This window comes from Lytechinus variegatus, chromosome 7 (assembly GCF_018143015.1).
Source record: "Lytechinus variegatus isolate NC3 chromosome 7, Lvar_3.0, whole genome shotgun sequence".
In the NCBI taxonomy this organism is placed as follows: Eukaryota; Metazoa; Echinodermata; class Echinoidea; order Temnopleuroida; family Toxopneustidae; genus Lytechinus; species Lytechinus variegatus.
The window spans coordinates 37457440-37479758 of NC_054746.1; the positions used below are offsets into that span (position 1 = coordinate 37457440).

At 36.3% G+C, this 22319-nt stretch overlaps 1 protein-coding gene across 1 annotated transcript in view; it reads left to right on the forward strand.

Moving 5' to 3' along the window:
* The first annotated feature begins 430 nt into the window (after window positions 1-430).
* Window positions 431-22319, forward strand: part of LOC121419190 — a 29219-nt gene continuing 7330 nt past the window's right edge. The window contains exons 1-4 of the mRNA XM_041613543.1: window positions 431-992; window positions 1629-1698; window positions 2104-2585; window positions 7379-7447. Of these exons, the coding sequence (XP_041469477.1) occupies window positions 786-992; window positions 1629-1698; window positions 2104-2585; window positions 7379-7447 (828 nt within the window). The 5' untranslated portion in view covers window positions 431-785. The remainder of the gene's footprint in view (window positions 993-1628; window positions 1699-2103; window positions 2586-7378; window positions 7448-22319) is intronic.

Sequence of the window (22319 nt, forward strand, 5' to 3'; positions counted from 1 at the left end):
TTTACAAAATGAATATAGTTAGGCTGAATTAAAAGAGACAAGCAAAAATGTGATGTGGTATTCCTGAAGAGCGAAAAAGAGGGGTAATAAATTATTATGGCTTAACCCATGATAACCACCAAATCTTAGCGCATGCCACAGCTCTGTTGTGCTTGGTCTTTGTGTGTGTATAAAGCTAGCTTCATTTCTTCTACCTACATGTACCTCCATGCTCCGTACCATCCAAGCTCCATCGTAGTATTACGAGTAAATTCGCCCTCTCATCGCGCTGGATCGACATCCACTATACGCACGTGTCATGAAGCCACGCCCCTCGCGTGTCGAGAGGTCATTATCATGACGCAATTTGGTATCTCCGCCAATAGCTACACGTGTTTCATTGGCCTGTCTCGTAGAGGGGCGGCCTGCCTCGAAATTTACACGACGTTTCAGTGGTTTGCTGCGGGAGTGAATGTTTTCATTGCGATGGGCAGCAGTATCTTTGGTAGTGCTATGTATGCTCGCTGTATTATTTACTAAACAAAGAGCACCGAAACTGACTGGACATGGAACTGTAGGAGGCTGTCGAAAGTCCTGTGAAACTTGTTGCCAGTGAATTTCAAGGCAACCCATGCTAGGAATGCAGAAGACTTGACAGTGATTCCTTTGTTGCAATTTGCCCCTCACCTCTAGGTCGGAGAGACGAACATGATATTTCAGATTATCCATTCCGACGTAACGTTAGAATAATTTGCCCAGTTTTCAGCTGAGCTGACTTGGAATTCCTTATTTTTAAGTGCAGAGTTATGATTCCTGTTTGGTCATCGAGGGATTTTAGCTTTGATTCGGTGGAGACCTGTCCTAATCTGCAACAGAATTCATCATTGCTCAGGTTAATGATTCAAGAAGCCATTCCACAATTAGAAATTATGCTCAGCCTAAGGTTTCTAACCTCGAAATTCCGCGCACAGACACTGAATGAAGTTCAGCCATTTGATCCTGTATTGTGCAAGGTTAGTAAAACTAGTCGTAGGCTAACTTTGCATAGTTAATGAAATAATAATGACATCTCTATTGTGGGAAATGAATGCCATATCCTGACCTAACTAAATAGAATCTAGATCTAACGTTATATCTTTATTCCCATCCAGAATTTTTCTCATATGACAGTTGGTGAGCAATTCGTATTTGAGATCACTTGACTTTGCATGATTAATCAACTTGGATCTATTCAAATACTTTTATTTTATTTCATTTATATATTATTCTTTTTTTTGGGGGGGGATCATTTTTAATCGAGGAAGAATGAAAAAGGATTTTTATTTTCACCGAACCATGAGCGTGAGCTTTTGTTTTGCATGAGAATTGAGGCCACAGATTTTATTTATGAAGATAGAAAAGATTTTTTATTACATGCAACAAGTCTATGCACCTTGGGCACTCTGCCAAGTGGTTTTGGCACATTACAAATCACATATATAATTATTATTATATTTTGGGGAAAAAGGGCACGTATCATGGTTAGGGGCAGAAGACCATTAGGCCTATTTTAGAGTTTTGTGAAGTCCCCTCAAAAAGATTGGAACTCAAGGCATAAATGGCACGATAATTAATGATAAGTATTTTAATGTACATGATTTGTATTGCAGATTTCAGGAGAAGAAATTGAGAACACTGATTCAGAGGAAGAGAATCTAGAAGTAGAACAGTTGTTTCGAGGTAAATCGTCCTCTCAATGTTCAGATTAGATCACATTCGATTAATTTTTATAATATCGTCATTTGTAGCACCCAATGCATTTTTTAATTAAATATCCATCATGCCCAACCACAGGCATGCTTGTCACTGTGTATCAGGTCATACAAATTGCAGTAGTTCTCAATTTTGTAGTTTTTTATTAATCACAACATCAGCTGCACAGCTGAGGATAAGGTTGCCGGCTACTCAAAAATTCAATTGTTGATGTAATGAGGCTATATGCCGGCTGCATGACATGTATAAAAAAAAATTTGTTTAAAAAGAAAGAATATAATGAAAAAAGATTTCCACACCTTAAGTCATGTACATGTAAGCCTGCATGTATTTTTTATTCTTAAATCAGTGTATTTTTTGGTTGTATTGCAGAAAGAAGGCTTTGCAACGGAGCCATGGGACAGGTTCCAGGACCTCTTCATAATCAGATCCCATCACTTGCCACAAAACCAAGACCCTTGGAGGATAGCTCGTCAGAGAACATTCTGTTTTCAACATCTGACAGAAATAGTTCTGAAGAAGAACTTGCTTGTATGGACAGACAAATTTCTGAAAAGCGGAAGTGGTCACAGATGAACCAGTGGAATAGGAATAGTGATGTTTCCAGTTCTAGTGATGAGGAAGTCAAAGATCTTTTCACAAAGACTGCATCCCCTTTGCAATTCAGCACCTCACCTCCAAAGCATCTTTGTAAACTCTCACCAAAGAGAATAGATAGTAAAACTCATTTCATGGCAAATGTTGTTAGTCCATCATCAGGAGATTCATGCTCACCAAGGAAAAGACACAGACTTAGTCATCATGATACACAATTGCAGAGTGGTAGAAGGATAGACTTTGAAAAAATGCAACAGGTAAAGATTTATACTTTTTATTTTCTTCTTTCCTGATCCTCTCCTTTTTTATGGATCATCATAATTGTGATCATTATAGAGATTCATATTATTGTGAATGAATGGTCTCATAATCAAATGGGCCTATCCTGATTTTTTTTTATCGGTGGCATGCATGATTTCTCAAAAATTCTCTCTCGTCCTTTCTCAATATACATGTAGCACAACAACCTTTAATATGACAACAACAGCCCAAAATCTGTTATTCTTTAATTCTCCACTCTAAATGCCATTTTCCCCTAGGTTAAGAAACTCACACTAGGCGGTTTCAAACCGCCTCGATCACAAGAATCCCCGTTAAATTACGAGAACTTTTTAAGGCTAAAAAATACCCGTTAATTATTCCTGCATTCACACCGCCCCGAAACACATCCTTCGGGATAAGTTCCCGAAGTTACGAGCATGCGCAGTGTGGTCTGATAAGCAGGCAAGGCGGGAGATTCAAAATCTCTAGCCCAGCAGCCACCCACGCCGCCGCGCCCAACGACACGCTGGGATAAAAGTTCCCGTAATTTGCTTTCACATCGCCAAAATACCTGCGACCTTGGGAAAATCCCCACGAAAGTTCTCGTAATTTCGCCAAGTACCTACTATTTAGCGGGTATTTTCTTTCGGGGAGATTACGCGTAGTTTGCTTTCACATTACCAAAATACCTGGTATTTTCTGATCGGGGTAAATTTCCCGATCAGAGAATACCTGGAACTGGCGAACTTCGAGGCGGTCTGAAACCACCTACTTACTTGCAAGACCCTCTGAACTTCATTCTTTAGGAACAAAAGAAACCTTAAGCTTATTCAGATGTAAGGGGATTGCAATCGAAGCAGGGTGCATGTTGTTGGCTGTGTAGCAGAGTCTGGCAGGAAGTGCTTATTGACCTCTCAATATTGACTATGCTGATGGCAGCTCACAGTGCCAACCCAGCAAAGCTGTAATTTACATGTATATGCATTGCAGGCTGCAATATATGCCTACATGTTCTGGTGAACCTATCATTGATCTACAAATTTGTTCAGTTTTGGTTTGTTAATTGAAGTTATAGCACTTGTTAAAGTATAGGCCTATTTAAGAAATTATCAGACATACTGATATTGTGATCAAATGGTAAATCTTCATTGAACATCCTTTGTCAGGAGAATTGCAGACATGTAGGCCAACATGTACCTTTCAACCAGGTATCACTCCCTCCATTGCAACATGTGTTGACAGTCATCACCTGGCACAAAGAGTAGGGCCATGAAACTTTAAAGGAACATTTCAGAAGGGTGTGGCTTTGATGTGCTCGCGAAAGCAGGCCCTACGATAAAAAGGGAAACAACAGATTGGGGTGGGGGGGGGGGGATAAAATATTAGAAAAGACACATGTATGTCACACATTCCAAGGAAATATATCATTCACAAATAAAAAGGCAAACAAAAAAGACATGAAATTGTCCAGGCACTGACACCTGTAACAACACATGTCTACTAGTTACAAAGCAATACATGAAGTAAATTATAGGCCTATGGCATGCTGCATGCCCTCTTATTTTGAAGAGATCAAATTAATGTGTTTGCGTAATTGCATTTTTAATTTTATTTAAAATTTAATATTCTTTATGACTGATTTTGAGCTTACTATCTTATGTTTATTATCTTCAGAATTTCAAACATTTTTAATGGCTCTGCTATGGCCAAATAGTGCACTTCCTGCAAATCATATGTGGCTTTTCCTCTCACTGCACTGACAGCACTAAGAGGTAGCCTTCTTTGTCTCTCTGTTTTCTGTGCTAGCCTTGAATGTCAGACACTTTGAACAAAATAATCATGGACTTCCAAACCCAGGTTATTATTGCCATTTTATTTGAAGGGTTATTTTCATCGATTAAATTGTAACATTTGCAACAGCTATATGTATCAGCTTGGGCCTGGAAAGAAAATGGTTAGAATGAAATAAATGCAAGAGAAAGAAATGGTGAAGTCCTGCTTGTGTTGAGAATAAAGTATGAGATCCAAGGCCATGATTGACCTGGGGTTTGGAAAACAGGTCCCTTATTATATATAGCAGCTTGCTGCAAAGTGGGTGTAATCACCATACATGCATTACTGTGCACTCAATAGTGGACTTTTATCCCTTGGGATTTTCCTGCTTGTTTATTCTATCATCTCCCTCACAAATAGAGCTCTGTTGAGGTTGGGCATGCAATGTCAAAATCAATTCCACTTATCTTTCCTTGTTAGCATACATTTCCCTCAAATCATTAGTGGGAAGGGGGTTTTCTCATCACTCACAATACAAGGTCTTTGGGGGAATCCTCTATTGTGTGGCTTCATACTGTAGACTTGAGCTTTCGTTATTAGGGTGAAGGCCATATTCTCTGATAGTGCTCGGATATTAAAGTTTTATTGAAATGTGGGTTGGCAAAATGTTTTGGATGCCATGAATTACTTTGTCACAAATCTTCATCTTAATCATAATAAAGAAGTTGGTGATGATATTAACAGAAAAGATGGACAATGAAAACAGAATATCATAAAGAAGTGATTTAATAGGCCTATGAAACAAACCCCTTGAAGTGTCTGAAATTCTATTGAAATTGTATAATAATTTTAGAAGGTGTTTGGGAATATTACATACAGTAGTGAATGTAATCAGTAGGCTATACAGTAAAGGTCAAATAAACATCTAGATCTACATTGAAAAGAAATATGGAGTAAATAAATACAAATGCTGGGACTAAATTATTAGACTGAATAAAGGAAAGCCTACCGTAATTTCACAACAGTCCTGTATAAATTTTCTTATGCCATATAAAGAAACGTCGTCAATGGCAGACCTGACTCTGACTTCAGTATATGCAGTCTTTGAGAGAACCTTTTGGCCTGGCTGTAGTGGTGAATTTGTGAAATCTGATTTTCTGTTTGGTGGTAGAATTCAGATTTAATTCATTACTTTCCTTTTCACTTCTTATAGTTTCTTGCTTTGGGCACAAAATTTTGTATGTTGGAATTTCTACAGTGAGACAATGCTACATTACAATAACATTTACAGTAGGGGTATAGCTTTGTAGGACTACCATTTTAACACAAAAAAAGGTCAAGAATATCAATTTATCATGCACTTGCAGATGCAACAAGGGATTGTTTCAAAGGCATGTGAACAAGAGAAATATGACATTTTCCTGTGTGAGGTAAAACCGTGGATCCATTTTGCATGTGTTGTACATGTTCTAACATGTTGCAAATTTACCTTGACACAATGATCCTCTGCTCTCTCAATAACATGAAATTGAATATTGATTTTGTTGTTTCTGTTTCTTCCTGGCCCTTGTGTGTCAGGATTGACTTTTCAGTGCACTGATTATCTGGTAGGAAACAGCCTGCCTGGATTTTTTTATATTAAATTAGCCAAGTTTCTATTACCACTATTTAAGTTCTCCATGCCAATGGAGGTACCTTTGCCAAAAGGGCTTTTCAATCTCAGCTGGATGAAGCTTGCAGAAAGAGAGATATACATGTAAGGTTACCATTCTTCATCATTGATTCAGTTTGTTATAAATAGAATATTAGAATGAAATGTAGGCTTCTAAACACATTTAGGGCCTATCATGAAAATATAACCCTGATGAGTGATACTTAAATCCGAAACGCAAATCCACCACACATTTTCATTCTATTCATTATACATGTATGAAGCTTTCATGTCAAGACTAACTTCTGCAGAAGAATGAGGTGTGTTTTGATGTCAAAATTGGCATGTGGCCAGGTTGGCTGGTTTGTTATAGTAGTTCATTCTCTTATTTAAAGCAGGCCTATTTGGTAACAGCATAAAAATTGTTTTTAGATCATAGCATGAAAGAAGTGTTTACGTTTTACTTGTGCTGGGGGGGGGGCTTGGAAATTGCAGGGTATTTTGTTGCATTTGGTGAATAGATGACATATCTGAAAAGCAGAATATCATGCATAGGTCCTTTATGTGTAGGCTCCCCCTACATAACAATCTATTAACGAGGGTCCCAGTTTCATATCACATTATGATAATATTATGATTAAGTTGATTAACTTTTGAAATCGTGACAATTGTCTGGCTGATGGCAAAGTTTTCATGTAGAGTTTGTAGTAGCCTCTGTGTCACAAATATACTAGTTATGGTTCCTGTAATTGAGTGTGAATCTTCTGGGTATTAATTAAGTCACAATGATCGAAACTCCAAACATCCAATGGTATGGCATTGAAATCAACATAGACACCCAAAGCCTACACAGCATAATACCTGTGATTGGTCTGAACTGGAGTGAGATTTGCCTGTGTAATCGCAGTTAGTCTTCATCTGATAAAGCACAGAATCAAATCTACCTTGTACTAGGAATTCTACTAGTTGGCACATTTTTTTTAATATTCAGCCTTGGAAGTTGTTACCTATCCAGATCAATTGATAAATCAATCATGGTAGTAAGGCCTATTTGTTGCACTGATCAGCTGTTGATTTATGTGCAAATTAAACAGAGTCACATGACTAGAAGGAATCTTCAGCGATAAAACCACACCAAGGTTACTATGCTTTTCATATGGACCAGATGGATCTACATGTACATGTAGGCCTACAAATGTACAAATGTACATATGCATATTTATTATCTGTGGAGATTATGAAACCATTTTGCGCCTTTTGATGATTGTTTAATGATTGACTACAGAAGGACCTATGTACATGTATTTGTTGCTCAATTTAGTTTTAATTTTACCTCTTTTTTTCCCCTTCTTGTTTTTACTACAGAAAATGTTTACAAAGAGACACACACTCTATGGTCATGGATTAAAATCAGCCAAACTAGTTCGTATTAAGGTAGGTTGAAATGGCATACTTTGAATCCCACATACATTCCTTTTATTAATTGCCCATTATTTCGACTATGATTGGAGTACAGTTGTAGGTGGCAGGATGTGTCACATTTTATACAGCTTTGAAAACAATCAAGATTGATTCATGCAGTATTTTTGCCTAATAAATGTTCTACATGTATATCATCATGACCAGGGGCCTGTAACACAAAGGTTAGCAATGATCGTAGAACATTTTTCTACGATTGATTCCATTGACTACGACGTACAATCAGTTGTGAAAGTGAAGCGTATGATTGATCACTAACCTTTGTTGTACGAGGCCCAGGATGTCTATAGTAGTAAACACAATAGACCAACACACTGTTCCTGCTAAATTTAGATTTCAATAAATGTCCTATATTAGGCGATTTTTCCTTTAAATCTCCAATTTCAGTGCATCCACTCATTTCACTGTGACATGAATGAAAATAACAACAAACCACGCCTACATATAATAGTCCTGTCTCCCTATCAGTGATTTGATAATTTACCTGGTAGTGGTAGGCCTACTATACATGTACAGGAATATACCTGCATGAATGTCACACCAGATAGTATTTCATCACCATTTAGCTATTACCTAATTAACCTAATTTAGTGGTTTATAGTTTAAATACTTCTTATAAATCAGAGGGTGCAAATATGTAAAGAGAAAAGTTATTAAAATTTTGTGTTAACTTAGAAATGAATGACAAATGTAAAGGAATTTGATTCCTAAAACTTATTTTAGGTCAAGTCTAATATCAAGTATGGTGGGGGGGGGGGAGGCATGATGAAGTCAGAAGAAAAATACTCTCCCAGGTGCCTTGAACACAGGCTAGAAATAGGTTGAGTGATTTCTCCTAGATCCCTCTTCTTTAGATCTCAGCAAGAGATTTCAATTCTATCTGCCATGCCAGGGGCTTAAAGATATGATTTACACACCGACTCCGTACACTACATGTACTTCTGCTGTAAATAGGCTATATAGGCCTAACTCTCCTTTTGTTAGGTGTGAGGAATGAATTTGAGCTGAAGAGGTCATTAATTAAGCATCTGGGGAAATTACATTAAGAAAATATGATGAATTTGTTATTAGATAGACATGTATGTACGAGAGAGAGAGAGAGAGAGAGAAGAAAAACAAAGAGACGGAGAAAGCCGGGGGGGGGGGGGGGGAAATCAAAGAGAGAATGAAATGAAAATTGCATTTAAGTTGGCCCAGAAGCCTAGGCTTATACCATATTTATTGGCAATATCCATCACATCTCGACAGTGCATTTTTTTAAAACTTAGAATAATGAAAGAAATCATTTGTTTAATACCCATTTTCTCCAATAAAGATTTTTTCTATTTGTCCAATAAAGACTTCATTTCCCAGCTAGGTCGAACCATCTATGGCATAATAACATAGAAGTGTCCATGCATTGTAATTGTGTGGCCTAGGTAACTCACAATAGATCCTTCATAAGTCTTTACATGATTGCTCCATTGCACATGCATCCTTGTGAAACCCCACATTCCACAAGCTGGAGTGTAAACTGTGATTCTGGTCCTTGACCTGAAATAAGGTCATTTGAGTGACCTCTGTATGTTGATTGGGGTAGTCCCTTGTCTTGTTTTGGAACTCCCAATCCACCTCTTTTGGACCCCATCAACTATGAAATCATATACCCCTCTAACAGAATGCAGATGCTATCTTGCCCCAGGTAATCCCACCAACTGGCAAACAAAGTATTAAAGGCAATGTGTGAAATGACATTTCGTAATTCTCTCCCACTTTCCCTTCAATTCACTTCTACTATACTTTAAATTGTGAGTGGATATCGATAGTTTTGTCTGAAATCTTATTCTTTGATTTTACATTTGATATCATTACTGAATTTCTACTTTTCATTTGCGTGATTATTTGATTTTAGAAAGAACATAGATAATGAACGATCTTGTTATTTTGATATTGTAGGACCCAGGGGAATATGCTGGGGTATAATAGGAGTTACATATTGTATTTATGTATCTATCTGGAGTATAGGCCCCCCCCCCTATCCATTGGAAAGAATTTTAAGTGACTACCCTTTATTTGCTAATCATTGTAATATGATTTCCAAGGTAAGCTGTGCTATCTAATGTCTGAGAAAAAAAAAACAGCATTAAAATGGGAGTGGGAATTAGCCCTACTTCCTTAATTATTACTGACCCAGACCTAGTTTTTGTCAACTACTATTCAGTTACACCATTAATTGGTAACAGCTGACTCATAGGATTAAGATTAATTTCGTTGAATTGTTGTTACATTCTATTCGCTCACTGCAAATTGATTTACTAGTAATGTGATACATCAACTCCAACTTGCACACGGTTTCATGGTATCTTTGTTTGATATGATATGATTGGACACATTGTACACAAGATAGCACACAATGATCATAAATAGCATGGATCCATATCTTGCCAGTCACAAACAAAGAATAAGCTTCAAAGTTTCATGAAGGGAGAGAGACCACTGCAGCTGCCGCCCACATGCTATGATACATATTGCCTAATGAGAATGTCCATCCACGTCTATGTCTACTATGCACGCAATTCATTGGCTGGAAGTCAACTTTGACCTCGTCGTGGAGTCGTGTACCAATTTTCTACATTTGTATGAATCAAGCTTGTCCATTAATTTCATACATCATTTACTTTCATCACCACAAATATGCAAACTTTATGGCATGAATTTGTAGGACATTCTCTTTTTCAATTGCTCGCAGTTGGACCCAATCCCCTTGATTACCAGTTTTCAGAAAATTACTATTTCACTCACTCATTTACTCTACATAAGCCTATTTGCTAATATCAGTGATCCATAGCCCATTCCGACATCCCATTTAGCAAGCCTAGATCATTATGGTTTGAGTCCAATGAATGATGTTCGGACATTAAAAATTGGGTTGATTTTCAGTTAGGAAGTTCTTTGTGAAGGGATTGAACGCAAGTTTGATATGATGATATTTATCATAACTATTTGGGTGAGTTTTTTTTAATTTTCAATGATGCACCCAAACTATGAGCTCTATTTTCATGGCATTCAGGGATTGCAAGTAATAATGATTTAATGATGTTTTATTTGGTTGGAAAGGCCATCAGAATAGAGAGGGCAGGATTTTATGACTACATCAAGTTCAGTTCACATTGGTTGACAACATTAAATAACATGCTGCTGAATGGTATGGATATAATACAGTACATAGGCCTATACAAGGGACAAAAATTTTGCCATTTATTCGACCTACATGTACTGTGTCCAGTACATGTACATGTATTTTTTGTTTTTTTTATAGCAAACTGATACTAAACCTGTCATGTATAACAAAATCTCTTTTTCCTAAGTTGTTGGTTCTTTTTTTGTAAAGCAGCAAGGAGTATATTTTCAAAGTGTGAACATTGCCATTAGAAGGAAAGTCCTTGGCATTCAGGAAAGTGGGATAGTAGAGATAGCTTGTTGTGTCAATCACTCCCTAGGGTGTTAACAATCCTCTGGTATGGCTAGAGGTGTTTCAAAGACAAGTCTGTGATATCAAATACTCTTCAATAATCCTTTGAAATCATTTGTTTCTTTTTTATTTTCCTTTCTACATTCGTTTATGTTTAATACATGTATTATTGAAATTTCCATGGGGTGGAAAGAACTTCACGTAAAAAAATTCTTCAAGAATCCATGGTTGTACTCATGAATTATACTATTTATTCAGTACTGCAAGTTCAAAGGAACTGGTGAAACCTTGATGTTCTATGCACAACATTGACATTGGATGTGTGCCAATTAATGCTTTGATATCATGTTTTGTTGAAAGCTAATAAATGTTCAAAGTACTCTACCAAGTAAATAATAAGTATAGAGTCAAAAGGAATGAGTGGGCATTTACTTGATAGCTTTCTGTCATAATTTGTCAGAAATCAATCATGTGAAGCTAGCTCTGAGACTTAGAGTTTGGATAGCATTTAATTCTAAAATGGTTGATCAAAGGCTATGTCTTTATTATTGAAACTCTCATCAAGGGAGGTTAGTTTTGATTATGATGGGCCAGGTCAGATGTTTGTTATCCTGCTCTAGATGTGATATCAGTTATCATCACAATAACACCTCTCCTCCTTGAAAAAATATTTTTGTCATTTGGAGTGAATATGCATCAGTGCCTTGCTCTAGTACACAGTATCTTCATCATATGGTAGATGAATTGGACAGCAGCAGCTCTGAAAATCCAAACAACTCTAGTGCTGATGAAATATTTATCAATTTGGTCTGGTATGTGTGTATGGGAGCTGTCACCTCAAGTATATACAAAACTTCAGAATTAAAGAAATCCCAGATCTTGAAATGACACCGGAGGCAGATCATTGTAACAAAATCAAATCAGTGTTCTGGGATGATGTTGTTATTCACATGCTCAAGCATCCTCTTCAATTTCATCTGAGAGGGCTTTACATAAACTGGGATAGCCTGTTTCACAGTCTGTCTTGTCATTAAAAAAATGATACAAATATTCTATTCTTGCAAAAGCTGAGGTGTACAAACACAAAATAATTACATTTATGATGCATTCATTTATGGGAAGCTGATACGAGGACAACTTTGTGTGATTAAGGAAAAATAGATAAACGAGAGGCAAAATGATGTAAAAGAATAAAATCTTGAGTACTGAAGCTGGCCAATTGGCGGGAGGGCTGTGAACTATCAGGCTTGACTTACTATTAATCATCCCTGACATGTTGACAACAAGATGAGCACCTAATGATATATCCTCCTGCTCCCAAACAACATGACTCCTTCAGAAGTTATGTCTAAATTCACAAATACTATTGCCAACCCCATCAACTCACTCACTGCCCCAAATTTGCCAGGCCCGCTCGGCCAATTACAGGCGGTGTGGAAAGTGATTGATGAAGCCTATAATGTGTGAATTGGTGCAATGATGATGCATGGGAAATAGGACTAGATGTCTTTCTACTATTTCTTGGGAAAGTCTTAGCCTTTTTTTGTTACTTCCAATACAAAGGTGATGTAGGTCAAGGTTATCTGATATTTTAATTAAATTGCAAACATAGGATTTATTTGAATGTACAATATATAATTTGACTGTCCTCTGTGAAACTGGGTGTTTGCATTGATTAAGGGGGGGGGGCACTTCTTGATGTCACTAACATTGGCAATGTAGAAGACTAGATATGTCAACCAGAAAACTGTTTCCATTTTACTTCAGTTATAATGAATAAAAGTATGTCGGCCTACTTGTACATGTAGGCCTATATATCCTTGTTAAAACCACTCAGCATGATTAGTAGATGCAAGTCATATTTTCTCGATAAATAGTTTGATAGGGGAAGTGATGCAGTCATGTACACATTTTTTTCCATTCACTCCTATAATATAAAGCAGTACTACCAATCAATTGGTTAATCTCCCCTTTCTCCTGTGGGAGTTATATTACTTGCATGACAATTCTAATCTATTCTTTCATAGATTTACATTATCTATGGGCCATGTTACCATGACAACTAATTACACTGGACACAATAGTTCCATATTGATTATGAATAATGCCATTGTCCTATTATTGTTTACCCACTTTCCATACATGCAAAAAAAAATATACTCTTTCCCATTGCCTCCTTCTGAGAGGGTTTAGGAATTGTAAACAAAGGGCATTGAAATGATAATAGTCATGTTCACATAGTACTACTCTTTTGACCAGCTTATATACATTTCTTTATTCATATATGTTCCACATCTAAATAGGTGGTTTCAGACCGCCTCTAAGTTTGTCAGTTCCAGGTATTTTCTGATTGGGAAATTTACCCCGATCAGAAAATACCAGGTATTTTGGTAATGTGAAAGCAAACTACGCGTAATTTCCCCGAAAGAAAATACCCGCTAAATAGTAGGTACTTGGCGAAATTACGATCACTTTTGCGGGGATTTTTCCAAGGTCGCAGGTATTTTGGCAATGTGAAAGCACTTTACGGGAACTTTTAGCCCAGCGTGTCGCTGGGCACGGCGCCGTGGGTGGCTGCTGGGCTAGTGATTTTGAATCTCGCACCTCGCCTGCTTATCAGACCATACTGTGCGCATGCTCGTAACTTCAGGAACTTATCCCGAAGGGTATGTTTCGGGGCGGTGTGAATGCAGGAATAATTGATGGGTATTTTTTAGCTGAAAACAGTTCTCGTAATTTAATGGGGATTCTTATGATCGAGATGGTTTGAAACCACCTAATGTGTCTGCAATGAAATATAGCATAAATGAGTTTTGGTTAATTAACTGCAAGATTTGAAAGCATTTGATCTACTATAAAAAAAATGTATACAAGTATGTACATGTAGATTGAACACTCATAATTTTATTGCATGTCCAGGAAGTTGTGTCCACATGATTTTACATGCAAAATCTTAGTGTGTAAATATGTACAAGATCCACAGTGTAATGCCACTTTTTAGTATATAAATAAACTTCACTTTTAACAGTTACACAATATGAACCTTTCTAATGCCAATGGAACAGGACAAGCTACTTTTAGACCTCAATGATAATTGGGAGTTGGGTTGTTACTAAGTATAAAAAACAAGTCTAAAGTTCAATGTCTGAGGAGATTTAAGGGGTTCTATTTGGGGTGCCTGTATGCATTTCACAAACTCATTTCCAAAAGTTGATGGAAGGATTGGTGTGTACACATGTTCTCTCTCAATGATTGGAGTGCTGGAAAAACAAAATTACAAGTAGTTATTGAATCAAGTCCACGGCTGAATCAAATTACCAGATAAGCCAGGAAGGGAGTTCATGGGGTCCCACTCCACCTTGGTTGCCAATTTGGTAGGAGAGCAGAAAATATGAATTTTTTTTACACTGACTCAAGTCAAGTAGATCCTTACTGACCCCAACATGTGAAACTTTATGCATTGCAAAGACCCATACCTCACACATGATAGATAAATGGTTAGTCACGTTCACATGGGATTTTTAATTTATATATTTATTCATTTTTTTTTTGGGGGGGGTTAAAGAAATAAAGTAACAAGTAAATAAACAAGTAGAATTAATACTTTAATAGTTTTTACTGCTCATGAATGCATGAATTTTTTAAAATGTGCTTTTGATTAGTTGCTTTCTTTATCAATATCTGATCACTATGGTATGGCGCAATGGGTTCATGATTATAAGATACATATTTGTGAAATCAATCAATCATATCAAGTGAACAATCAATTCAGGATTTTGAGTGTTTCACAGTCCATTGTAATACAACAATACTAATCACATTGTTTATTTTAGAAATCTCTTTTCACCATGGATATCTGTAAATAAACCCAGCTTTCAATACTGACAAGTGCATTCCTGTGTATGATGTGTTTCTTCTTTCTTGGTGTTGTTTGTTTCTCAGTTAACAGAGCATGAATTTCCTTTTTGAGTCATACTATTCAGCAGTACTTTCAGGGTTCAGATTGCAATCTCTTCTAGTTTGGAAAGTAAAGTTTAAAGATCCATTCTGTTTTTCAATTTCATTGTGGGAGCTGCTTATACTCTGATCTTCTGATATTTCAGCTACTTGTATTCAAAATCTTTTATCAATGAGTATTGGTATTCTATAGAAATCTCAAATTTGCTTTAAGATACAGACTTTGTTTTGGAGATTATATTCAAACGATACCTTTATGAAAGGGTCTAGACCTTACTGCCTTTATAAAAATTTTGGTGGGAAAATTTCAATAAGTTAATGTAGATTAATTCCATTGTTTAAATATTCCTGACAATAACAATATGGCTTCTCATATTCTGTTCTAGTTTTTCATTACTCATTTATTCATTTAATAATGGATATTTATAGGCAAAATTTTCTAAATTCATTTACAATTGGAACTTTAAATTATGTTACCCTTTTCATTTCCTTGTTTGGCCCAGAGCTTAAATGAGATTCTTTATAGATCCAGTTTGACTAGTTAAGCTTCTTACAAAGGCTTTACTAGAGCACAAACTTTATGAACTGCTAGTATACAAATAATAGTCTTTGAGATTGTAATTTTTCTTACACTTAAAAATATACATTTTTCATTCAATCATGACAATCTCATTTTTCCATTCTTAGGTACATAGTGACTTTGTTCTCAGAAAAAGTGAGATTCTTTATAGATCCAGTTTGACTAGTTAAGCTTCTTACAACGACTTTGTTCTCAGAAAAAGCTAGGCCTATAATTATGTTGATCCAAATCTATTGTAAATGTAAGTTAAAGTAGTTGATTAAAAGAAATTCCCCCAAATCTCCTTTCAGCTTAGTTGGATTAATATGATAATAAAGAATAATTGTCTGCAGCTTACATGTTTGACTGTATTATGAGTAGCATAATGAGCCAAAATTTTGAAGGGCTCAATCTTGGATATTACATGTATGCATTATTTAAGGAGAAAGTTGTAGAGCGAGCAAAGCAAGTTAGCCCCCAAATCAACATTTATAAATAAATTGTTTGATAATATAGCAGGCTATTTATTAGACAAATATTAACATTAATTTTATCTTATTTTTTGTATTTATTTATTATTATTATTTTTTTTATTTTTTTTTTTTTTGGGGGAAAGCTCCCCCTCCTCAAAGCCTCCCACTTGTATGCTGTTGATAATGATACAAGAAAACCTTGGTCATTAGAAATAATGCTTTCTTTTGATTGTAATGCAACCAGACGAATGAGATCAGTGTTCTATTGTAGACGGTAGTGACGCAATAAGTATGTCGCCTGCAAAATTGCATTTATATCATTTACTTATTAGAAAAAAGGAATAAAAACAAAATAATCTTCATTGAATCGTTTTTCACAAATATGACTCATTCCAAAGAGATCTGAATTATTGATTCTTATTTCCCATAATCCACTGATAACAGTTTTTGTGTATAAGCCTTGCCCGGAATCCAGGCAGTATAATTAATTTTGTGCAACAAAGTAAAGCTTTTTGTGTATAAAATTGAGCATGAAATCTGTGTGATTTCAGGCTCTGTGTGTGATGAATTATGGTGGGGTCTCTGCCATTATTATAATGGACAGTGTATCACAATTTTGCCTTCTAATTCTGGGTAGCCTGGTCAAAATTAATAGGCCTATATTGGCAAGCGAAGTGAGGAGGTGAACTACTGTGCCTTGACAGCTCCGCCTCTCTCTCTCTCTTTCTGTGTGTCAAGCCAATTCTGATTTGCATACAGGTGGAATCTCCACCCCAGGGTTAGCTAGTCTAGTTTTCCAAACCTTGTAATTCCACTACATATAATCAGCATTCTATTTATGTGCATTTTATTCCATTGTCAATTCTCTGGTACAAAACAAATTTTTATGATTGCAATGCTGAAATTAGATGTATGAATATGCAATAAACCATTTTCATATGTAAATGTTCAAGAAATCCATTTTGTGACCATAATAATACTAGTAGTAGTAGCAGATATGGTAGAAGTAGAAGCAGTAGTAGTAAACTAGTACATGTAGGCCTATCATCAGCAGGAGCTGTAACAAAAAGTAAAAGGAAAGTGAGCGCCACTTTTTTCATATCTTTTATCCAAGACTGCATTAAACATATTTTCAGTGTATTGGATTAATTAGTTCATTGTATCTTGAAATTGTTTTTGTTGTAATAAGAAGCTAAATGAGCTATTTTTACTCCCTCTGTCCTTGCGAATTCCAAGATGTTGGGGTCTGCTTGACCAGTCTAATTGCTAATAGCCTTTTGTCGCTGGCTGGACAGGTTTGATAAAATGCTAATAGGCTCTAGCGAGAAAGGCACTGCTGGAAAGCATAGGGGCTCGCCTCTTCACAAAAGAATGGACAAAAATTTACAAAAGGGCAACCCTGCGGTGCCACGTGGGGCTATGAATGACTTCGTAAATTCTATTAGTTCCTCATGGCTCTTGCTGAGGAATATTTTATTCAAGAAACTTTGTCTGCAAACCATCAGTGGTTAAGTGGTACTAATATGTTTTTGTCGTGCCTGTAATATCAGGCAGCTGCCAGAGTTTCACTCCCCTTTTTTGCATAAAAAGGACATTTAAATCTTTGGAACAATGTAAATGAGATTGAGTTCCCATATGTTCTTTTGTTGTTTATCCTTGTGGCTGGTGGGAGAGTCAGTGTGGAAGTATGCCTAGTTTGGATTAAAAAAAACCCTGATGGGTTCTAGTAGGCAAGAAGTTCAATTCTTGTTTTAGAAATCTATTGGACTTGTTCACTTTTGGTGAAATTGCTTTTTAAGGCATTTATTAATTTGAGAAAAAATATATTATAAAAAGTGAAATGTATTTACATTGACTTTTGTTTCAATAAGCACTACTGCTTAGAATATTAAATTTCTATAATTTTGTCTGTTTACTTGAAGCCCCGAATCAATATTATAATGTAAACCCTACATCATCGACTTAGAGCTATTCATGTGGCATTTCTGCATAATGATGTAGGCCCTACATGTCAGCATATTTGTACATGTAGCTGTTCATGTCTTTTTTTTTCTGTACTATTAAAAGTAAGGACATGAAACTGCATTTGTCCATGACGTGATGTAGTCAGGTCTATGAGTTACTTTATTAAAGGGGAAGTTCACCCTGACAAAAAGTTTATTGTAAAAATAGCAGAAAAAATAATAAAAAATATTGCCGAAGGTGTGAGAAAAATTTTTCATCAAATAATTAAAAAGTTATTAGAATTTCAATTATTTGATTTGTGATGTCATATGCGAGCAGCATTCCTACATAGCGAATGGTAAAAAATCAATGAAATGTCATTTTCTCAGAAAATTGAAAATGGTTTTCACTGCAACTTTTGTATATCAATAGACAAATCATTTCACACCCGATCATGAAAAGAAAACAAAATTAAGTCATCAGGAACCATACAAAATTAGAAATTCATAATTTTATATTACATAACACATGGGGCAGCTGCCCGTTTATGACGTCACAAATCAAAAATTTTGAACTCTAATAACTTTCTTACTATTTAACGGATTTTCCTCAAACCTTCAATATTTTTTACTATTTTTTCTGCTATTTTCACAACAAAGTTTTCTTCAGGGTGAACTTCCCCTTTAAAGCATATTACAGTCTGTCATATCCCAAAGTGGTGAATATGAAATGGAACTTCATCAATTTGAATTATATGTTAATGGAAAATCTTTCACATTGAAAGTTGGAGACCAATCACCACTGTACAAAATTTTATTTTGGTATTTGAATATGTATAGGCCTACATACAAACTGTATTCAATTTTATTGATCTTAGTTCATGGTTGATCGATGCTTGACAGGGTGATCTTTGTAGCTACGTCAGTAGGTTGTCTACGATCCCTTTGTTTCCTTGCATTGGCATGAAACCTCTATCCTTCCCTACAAACAATGAGTATACTGGTGTAGCTGCAGGATCTGACTGTATGGGTGTGTTCATATTGATCAATATTAGGTCATCATTGGTTGACTCTTAATCTGCAAGAATCTTCAACCCTGAAGGAGGCAGATGTAACCTGAAGAAGAAGACGAATCAGGGAGTAGGGGCTAAGGGAAATTGATTGCCTAAAATATTAAAAAATAGTCCCCCTCAGTTTTAAAAGTGCCCAGAAAGCACATTGAAAAAAAATTTACCTCCGATACATTTTCCCCACTAAACGCAAATGCGTAGATCTACATGTAGGCTGCTCACAAGATTGCCTTAAGGCTCGAATCAACCATACCCCGGCAAACATGTAATTTGTTCACTCTGTACGTACATACTGTGTAACATGCTTCAATGTCAAGTATGTTGTCTCACCTCCTGCATATACTGAATGTTTCAATCCAGGCCTAAAATAGTGGATCAGTATGTAATAAGGTTATTGCGTAATGATAGAAAGATTGTCATTTTAAAGAACTTCAAAGACATACCACTCTAAATTGTACCTAAGAAAAGTTTGATAATCTTTAACCTGATATTCAGGCATTATAATGCTGAACGTAGGTTTTCAGTTTGTCACTTTAATGCCGTAAGATATTAATGTATTTTTAGTATCTTGGAAACTGGCACTCAGGCCGGAATGACTGATTTGTTGGACTTATGAGGGTGTAAAGTTCCTTGGATATGATTAGCTCTTTGCTGAGCCAAGAAATTATCGCCAGGTTTGAGCTTCTTTCCTTCCCGGGTAAAGATTCGAGATAATGATAAACCTTAAGAGCAAAAGTACACTCTTAGTGCATTTCAAGGTTTACCATTATTTTGATCAATGTCTCTTCTCTTTTTATGGTTTTTCATGTTTGTGTACTGATAGTTGAGGATGGTAGAAAAAGGAGATATTCATTGAATCCAGTCAATCCACTGTACTTAACTAGTCTAAAAAGAAGTGTTTTCAGCTTTGTCATTACTTGTCCTGAGATTGCATTGATAACCAAATAAATAATCCAGGGATTTATCCCCAAAAATGTAAAATGTGGGCCCGTCCGTAAGTAGGGCATTATTTACGAAGCTCCTTAGTAGTAATTTAATTTTAATGGTTTCCCCAAGTCTTTTAATGTAATTTTGTGGGATTTAATGTAATGTGAAGTTATTAATTTGATGAATGCCCCACAAGCAAAAGTGTGTTATTGCAAAAACAAAACAAGTAAACAAAAAGGTAAACCTAAAATGTTTTAAAAAGTGCATTTTGCATGTTGATTTTGTTTACAATGTTAGAATTCTATTAAAGGAGAGGCGTTAAAATTCTCCATGTGTGAGCTTTAACATTACACCAAATAATTTTCTCATTCCACCAACCGTTGGATTACCGTAACTTAACACCATGGATTTGGCACCGGTGTAAACTGCTTAGTGTGGTCCTCTGAACACCAAATGGTGTGGTTTTAACACCACTTTGATATATGTAACACATCATGTTAGAAGTCATATCAAAACTGGAATGGAGCTTTAATGAAGAGGATGATGACTGAAGACACAGGTACCTTGATATCAATTAAACCTACCTGGCTGATGTTTGATATTGGAAGATGATCTCTTCTCAAGTACATCCACTGGTAAACATGTCTATAAACCAAGGTTTTATATATCGCTTCAGTCTTCATTACCAACCAAGTATAAGGAGGTGATTACCCACTAGTTTCTTTCATGAGATTGCAAACCTACCAGCCTAAAAGGAAATAACTAAATCTTTATGGCCTATTGTCTTGATGCTATGCCAAGAACACTTGCAAATGAATTACATTTCAAAACTTCATACCCTGAATATGTATTGTTTTGTATTTCATTCCTTATTGACTGAACCTACAGCAATATCGTATTTTTAAAAAGACCACTGAAATAGGACTCATAAATTTCAATTCTGGTAGGGCTTTCTTCTTCACATCTTGTGTTGAGTGGATGCCTTTGATGGAAGGGTATGTTTACAGATGTTTAATTCAAGGTTTGATATTTCATCTTGTTTTTAACTGCAGTCTGTAATATGATACATGCTTCATTATAAAAAGATAAGCATTGACAGCCAGCTTGCATCCTATAGTTCAAACATGTGACCTACATGTATAGCCATGGATGTCTTATACTGCTGAACACAAAAGTATTTTTTGCTAGATACTCCAGGGCAAAGTGGGCACATTGCCAATTGAAAGGTGCTTCAGGGATTATGATGAGTCCTATTTTTCTGTTTCTAATTCAGTAGTACCTCTTCATGTCACTTCTTCAGAATGGAATCATAAGTGCCATGTGCAGCGATCCTTGAGAAAGGGGGGGGGGGGGGCTGTTAAGGTGACATGCCCCCTCTAAGGAATTTTTATTTTCTACAGCAACCAGTGGGAGAGATTTGTCTTACCCTCACTTTGACACACAAAAATGTCTGATAATCTCTGAGTCAATTTTAAGAAAAACTTATTTTTTTTTTCTGTCACTCTTTGCTATTGTGGATATTATATGCATAAACTTGCTGGCCTACTCACGTACATGTATATCCCATGCTTTACCAATGATTAACTTATTTTTGTAAAGATTTATCATTTAACTACCATGGAAAGTAACACTTGACTACCAAATAGGGATACCTTGATATCATAGAGGCTTACATAGAGTTAAGGGTGTGCATATAATTTCCCTGTTCACAAGCAAAGCAACTGCACAATTAACACCAACAACAATATGCCATATAGGTGATAGGTCTCAGACATTGCCTATAGCCTAGGACTTGATGATTAAGAACCACATTGGACACATGACTACAATGATGATTGCCAAAAGAGGGCCAAGCAGTGTAAACACACAGAATAGACCCATGGATGAGAATGTTCAAATATAGCGTCTGTCGGGGGGGGGGGGGGCAACTCTGTAATATGGGGAGGGGGGGGTGTATAAAACAAACACATTGTGGCTGCATAGTCTTTGCCAGATCAGACGTATTGCTTACGTTCAGCATAACTGCAAAGACAATAACTGCAGCCTCCGCCTACATTATAGGTTATCTTTTGCATAGAGGACCTAAATAATGAACTCTGTGCTCGACTCGCCAAAGGGATATACCGCACTCTGTCCTGCGGACCTCAGTGTGGTATATCCATCGGATCTTCTCGCGCACCGTTCATTATTTGGACCTGCATGCACGCGCTTACTTGCATTATTTGTATAATTTCAAATGTTGTTGATCTTAAGGACCATTAGACTTTTTTTATAGAAAAAATATTAAGCACAGGAGGAAGGGATAGGAGGGGGAGGGGGAGGCATGGAAAAACAAAAAGATAACAAATGGGAGAAAATTAGCTATTGTAATATATTTTGCACATAGGATTACGATCCTCTGGCTACCAGTTCCCTTTGTCCCTGATGAGTTGGTTCTATGGTAACAG